This window comes from Lipotes vexillifer, unplaced genomic scaffold, assembly GCF_000442215.2.
Source record: "Lipotes vexillifer unplaced genomic scaffold, Lipotes_vexillifer_v1.1 scaffold371, whole genome shotgun sequence".
Lineage (NCBI taxonomy): Eukaryota > Metazoa > Chordata > Mammalia > Artiodactyla > Lipotidae > Lipotes > Lipotes vexillifer.
The window spans coordinates 847,610-854,115 of record NW_006786304.1 but is presented as its reverse complement, the minus strand read 5'-3'; the positions used below and the strand labels follow the sequence as shown (position 1 = coordinate 854,115).

At 52.4% G+C, this 6,506-nt stretch overlaps 1 protein-coding gene across 1 annotated transcript in view; it reads right to left on the bottom strand.

Annotated features, from left to right (window-relative positions):
• PRKD2 (protein kinase D2) overlaps positions 1-6,253 on the bottom strand; it is a 30,238-nt gene extending 23,985 nt beyond the window's left edge. The window contains exons 1-3 of the mRNA XM_007458673.1: positions 6,014-6,253; positions 3,674-3,812; positions 182-313 (exon numbers count right to left, since the gene is read on the bottom strand). Coding sequence (XP_007458735.1) covers positions 182-313; positions 3,674-3,812; positions 6,014-6,253 — 511 coding nt within the window. The remainder of the gene's footprint in view (positions 1-181; positions 314-3,673; positions 3,813-6,013) is intronic.
• Between the last annotated feature and the right edge of the window lie 253 nt (positions 6,254-6,506).

The window sequence follows — 6,506 nt, the reverse complement described above, 5'->3', positions numbered from 1 at the left end:
CCCGCCCCCCCAACCAAGCCCCGCCTCCAGTTCCTCCCCCAAGCCCTGCCTCTGGGCGCTCACCTCTCCCTCCGAACCCCACCTCTTAGGCCCCACCTCCTGGCCCTGAGCTCCATCCCGGCCCCGCCCTCACGCCCACACCCTACCTCTTGGCCCCGCCTCCAGCCCCTCCCCGTCTCACCTTCACACTTGAGGCCCTGGCGCACTAGGCCGAAGAGCATCTCTCCGCAGTGGTCGCAGAAGGCAGGCGCTCGGTAGGAGTGCACCGTGAGGGCGTGCGGGCGGATCTGGAAGTCCTCGAAGGTGGCCGAAGCTGCAGGCAGCAGGGAGGGGCGGATGGTTGAGTCGGGACCAGCGGTGGCCATTTCACCCTCTGCATTCCCAGGTTTCACACAGCCCTCTCAACTGCAATGTTTGATCTTTCCTTCAATCATTTACTCGCATCCTACATTTCATTCGCCCTGGGTTCAAATCCCAGCTCCACCATTGGCCAAAACACCTATGTGCCTATGCCAGGGACAGGGGAGGGGGAATGGGGAATTGTTTAATGGGCACAGATTTCCAGTTTTGCAAGATGAAAACAGTTCTGGAGGTTGGTTACACAACATTGTGAATGTAATTAACACTACTGAACACTAGACTTTGAATATGGTTAAGATGGTAATTTTATGTTGCATATATTGTATCACAATTAAAAAAATTTTAATTAAAAAAACATAGATAGGGCTTCTCTGGTGGAACAGTGGTTAAGAATCCGAAAAAAAAAAAAAAAAAAAAAAAAAAAGACAAAAGACCTGAAAAAGGTAAGGGTCTGGACCATGCAGGTATCTAGGGAAGAACATGCCCAGTATCATAATAGTATCGCCTTATAGTTCGTTTTTTTTAAAATTTATTTTGATGAATGTTCCGCTTACACTTTTTTATTTCTATTTTTGAAAACTAATTAATTTATTTTAATTTTTGGCTGAGTTGGGTCTTCATTGCTGCGCGCGGGCTTTCTCTAGTTGCGGCGAGCGGGGGCTACTCTTCGTTGCAGTGCGCGGGCTTCTCATTGCAGTGACTTCTCTTTTTGCGGAGCAGGGGCTTTAGGCCCGCGGGCTCTAGTTGTGGCTCGAGGGCTCAGTTGCTCTGCAGCATGTGGGATCTTCCCGGACCAGGGCTCGAACCCGTGTCCCCTGATTTGGCAGGCGGATTCTTAACCACTGCACTTTCAGGGAAGTCCCTATCGTTCTTTTTTATGGGTTAAATGAATATATGGAAAGCTTTTTTTTTTTTTTGGCCGCGCGACGCGGCTTATGGGATTTTAGTTCCCCGACCAGGGATCGAAACGGGGCCCTCAGCAGTGAGAGCACGGAGTCTTAACCACTGAACCGTCAGGGAATTCCCAGAAAGCTCTTAAAACAGTACCTGGCTCAGAGAAAATGCTCAATAAATGTTAGCTATTATTTTAAAGTTTCATTTTTGGACTAAATCTTGTTCCTCTCCCCACCCCCATTCCCCCCCCAATTTCTGTCTAATATTAAGCTATTTTTCTTAGTATTATGCAATGGAGAGGGGACTCTGTTCTATGTGCCAAGCACTGTTTACACACGCAGGATAAAGCTCTGAACAAGAGAGTTTCACCACTCTCAGAGATCTGACATTCTTTTGAGGAGAGGGAAAAGATACATAAAACAAACAAACAAACAAACAAGGACATTTCTGACAATGGAGGAAACGGCATCTAAGCTGAGATCCAAATAACAAGAAGGTGCTAGCTATGAGAAGACAGGACAGGGTCGGGGGTGGGGGAGGACAGCAAGTGCAAAGGCCCTGAGGTGGGAGGGAGCTTGATTTCTTCAAGGGACAGAGGGCAGACAAGATGGTTGGAACAAAGAAAGTAAGAAGGGCAGTGTTAAGAGATGAATTTGGGGAACTGGCAGGGCCCAGGTCATGGACAGCCTTGAGGCCACATTGAGGAGTTTGCATTTTGTTCCGAGGGTAATGCAGAGTAAGGGGAGGATCCTGAGCAGTGGAGTGTCATGAGCTGACTTAGGTGCTACTACAATAGTCTAGGCAGGAGGTGATGGCAGCTTGGATCAGTGGAGGGAGGAAAGAAATAGGTTCAGGATGGGTGAGACCAGTAGGTTTGAGGATGGACCAAGTGAAGGGGTGAGAGAAAAAGAGGAGCCAGGGATGGCCCAAAGTTTGGGGCATGAGCACCTGGGTGAATGGTGATACCCTTCACCAAGCTGGAGAATACTGTGGGAAGAGCAGGTTTAGAAGGGCGAAATCAAGATTTCTGTCTTGGACAGGCTGTATCTGAGAGGCCTGGAGCTGCCGAGTAAAAGCGTCAGGGAGACAGCTGCACGAACAAGACTTGGGTTTGGGGAGAGACCAGGATGAAGATAAAAATCCAAGGGCGGCAAAAGCCTGTATGAGGGACGTAAATCCAAACTTCTTCTTTTTTTAATGATTTATGCTCATTATTTATTAATTTATTTATAATTAATTTTTTGGCTGCGTTGGGTCTTCGTTGCTGCACGTGGGCTTCCTCTAGTTGAGGCGAGAGGGGGCTACTCTTTGTTGCGGTGCGCAGGCTTCTCATTGCGGTGGCTTCCTTGTTGTGGAGCACGGGCTCTAGGCGCCCAGGTTTCAGTAGTTGCGGCACGTGGGCTCAGTAGTTATGGCTCGTGGGTTCTAGAGCGCAGTCTCAGTAGTTGTGACGCACGGGCTTAGTTGCTCTGCGGCATGTGGGATCTTCCCGGACCAGGGATCGAACCGGTGTCCCCTGCACTGGCAGGAGGATTCTTAACCACTGCGCCACCAGGGAAGTCCCGTTAATCCAAACTTCTAATTGTCATCCATCCAACCATCCAATAAATTTTACGGAGCATTGCAGTACTCCCGGTGGGGGTGGGGGGCAGGGGAGGACATACAGCCATGAGTAAGGTACCTCTTACCCCCCTACCCCACCCTCCTGAAGGAACCAAGGGCTAAAGAGTCCTCTAAGTGCTGAGAGCTTGCCCATCCTTCAAATGGGAATGGCCAGTGGGTGGACTAGACTTTGGCTGAAAATACAGGTACCCGGGTTTCATCTCACGCTGCAGAGTCTGATTTAATTTAGCATTTCATTGGGAGGAGGCACAGGCAGCAAAACATTTTTAACTTTACATCAAAGTGTAACGTAGGTCTAGGAAAGGACATATCAGAAATGCACAGCTCAATGAATTGTCAAACTGTACACGCCCATGTCACCAGCATCCTGATGGATAAATGGAAGTTTAAACCATTGTGCCCCCGCACCCAACTCCAGCTGCCAAAAAGGTACCCACTCTCTTGGCTTCTAACAAAATAGCGTAATTGTCTTTGTGCTTCGTAAATGGAATGATACAATATGTAGTCTGATGTCTAGCTTCTGTCCCTCAGCATTGGTGTGAGATTCATCCGCTTTGCCGTGGATGGTTTATGTTCAGTGCGGTGCGAATTCCACAAAGTGCAGGCACCACACCTACCCATTCCGTAGCGGTAGTTTGTAAAAAGCTCCCTCGGTGATTCTAATTTGCAGCCAAGGCTTAGAACCGCTGGTCCCTAACTTTAAGAACTAAGTTTCTGGGTCCACCTCCCCTCCCACTCCTCCAGATGCCCCGCCCCCGCTCGAGGCTCCGCCCCTAGGCCTGCCTCGGCCTCTCACCCGACAGTACCACCTCCACCAGGTCGCCCTCCTGGATGTCTCCGGCAGAGCGCACCAACTGCAGGAGGTTGGCCGACGTGGGGTCATGTTTGAAGAGCAGGATCTTGTCGTAAAGGCCATAGAAGCCACACTCGGGGAACTGAGGGGCGGGAGAGGGAGGTGGTGATGAAAAAGCTCAAAGCAGCGGTCTGGAACCCTCCCAGGGCAGGGCCGGCTGTTTCCCCCGGAAACTCAGAGACCCCGCAGCCCCTCGCTTCCTGCCCGCTCCCTCCCAAGCCCAGCTCGAGCTGAGCCGGGCAGGGTGCCAGGGCCCCAGGTGTGCTGGGAGCGAGCGCTGGCGAGAGTTTGAGAGAGTGGCTGTGGGAGCGTGGGCACCTAGAATCTTCTGGAGATGGAGGGGGGTAGGGCTGAGTGAGCACCCCTTCCCTTATCTCCCCACCACCTCCCGCTCCCCCTCACCCACAGCTTCCTTCCTGGAACTATTGTTGTCCCTGTTACCTGGCTCCAGGCCCAGCACTGGGGGCTGGGCGATCTGGAAGGAGGGGATTTAGGACTCCTAGTTTTGTGGGGAGGGGGGTGTGGAAAGGCTAGGGGTCAAGGGAGTTGGAAACTGGCACAGTGCCCCCCACCCAATGCCTCAAGGACCCAGGTGTCCCGGTCCCTAGCTTGGGGAGGTGGGGCAGGAAATGAAACCTGGTAGAACAGAAAGTGAAACCGCCCAGGTGGAGCCACTGGAAGGAAGGAAAGGGGCCCTGCCACACCTGGACGGGGTGGGGTGGGGGGCAGAAAATAAAACTGCGGTGAGGCCTGAGGGGGTAGGCTGAGGACTTGAGCATCGGATAAAGAACTTCACCCAGGGGACAATCATGCCCTCTCCCCAGCCTGTTTTCCCAAGGAGCAGGCTGAGTGTGTGAGCTGGGCCTGCTAGTTTGGGGGTTTGGTGTAGGTGGCAAAGGAAGCTCTATCTGTTCTTGTTGCTGGGAGAGGGTCCACAGGTGGCCAGGACTGCCAGGGTCCTGGCTGCCTTGGAGGTCTTTCTCTAAGCTTCAGTTTCCTTGTCTGTAAAATGGGGGAGTTGGCCCAGTTCTTAATGTTTTGTCTGCAGCCCAAAGAATTCATTGCCAGGAATCTAAGAAGATTCTACAATTTGGGTATTTTGGGAATCCAGCATGCTCACATTATAGGATTATACATTCTAGATTCCAACAAATTATCATGATAAGTTTTAGGATTTTAATAACCTAGAGTAGTAGTAGTCTAATATTTTAAAGTTCTAGGAATCTGCCAAACTAGGATTCTAATATTTAAATATCTTAGCACGAAAGGATTTCAACGACCCAGCATTCCAGAATTCTAACATTTTTATGCTCTAGGAGTCTAACAACGATGGAATCAAATATTCCAACATTTTAATGTTTCAGTATTTCAACAATCTCGGGTTCTAATGTTTGAACACTTTAATATCAGAGGAGTTCAGTTACCTAGCAGTTGCATATTCCAACAATTTAGAATTCTAACATTTTAACACGTTTACAGTCCAAAATTCCAACAACAGAGTAGCCCACTATTCCAATTTTTTTTTTTATTCTAACTTTTAACATTCTAGAATCCAAGCATTGCATCCCACCTGATTTCCCCTTGCCATGCTCCCCCAGGCCCCAACCCCAGTGACCCTCGTGTCCAAAGCGAAGAGTGGGGTGGGATTGGGGAAGGTTCGTTTTAACAGACTAGCATTAGAGCTGGGGGATGGGGGGAACACTGATCAGGAGAGGGGACAGACACCTCAGAGCCTCTGGGTTGTGAAGAGGCACACCTGCCCCTCCACACACACTCAAGCCTGGGGGAGGGCAGAGATTGGACTCTGAGACCTCACTTGCCCCTGGCAGCTACTGCAGGCACCCGCACCCACACATGTCACTTGATCGCCACGGCCAGCCTGGCTTCAATTTCTACTGTTTCCACCAAATGGGAGGCCGGGGATAGGCCTGGACACGGAGGTCCCCCGACGTCTGCTGCTCCCACCTGCCCCTTCCTCTCGGCTCCTACACCTCACCCGTCCCTCCCTTCCTCCATGCTGTCTGCAGCAAACAACATCCAGGGACATGCAATTTGGGGAGGCCTCCTGGGGCACTCCACCCCTGACCAGGCCTCTCTCAAAGGAGTAGTGGGGTGAGGAGGCAACTGGGGGCCAATGCCCCACCCCCACCCCTCAGTCGCCCAAGACTTATCCCCCTTCTCTCCCTCTTCCTTATATACTGGGCAGGAGATCGCCTCTGCCAGCACCTCCCCACTCTTCCAGACCTCTCCTCAAGCTAGATGGGGGGAACCCTGTGCCCTCACCTTCTGGTCAACGATGGAGCAAGCCAGCTGCTTCACGTGGGCCAGCTCGGAGGCGGTGGGCAACAGCACGAACTCGCGGGTCAGCCCGATCTGGATGTGGAAGGACACCCCCGAGGCCGGCGCCGGGACATGGGGCAGCAGCGGTGGCGGAGCCTGCAGTTCCAAGCTGCCAGAGTGTGGAGGAGACCCCGGCCCGGGAGAGCCCGGGAGCCCGGCGGGATGGGAGGGTGCGGCGGCCATAGGGCGAGGCCCGGGACCCGCCGCCCGGCGCCCACCCGGGATCCGGCTGCAGGAGCCTGAGCAGGGAGGCTCAGGTCCCTGGATCCGAGGTATCTTGTTAGCTTGTGGTAGGAGCGCGGGGATCCCGGGGATCCGAGAAGAGAATCCTGGCAGGTTGAGGGAACTCGAGGAGGTGGGACCCTGGGAAGTTAGAGAAAAGGAATCTCGTGGATCAGACGCCCGCCCGGAGATTAAGGGATCACAGACGATCAGA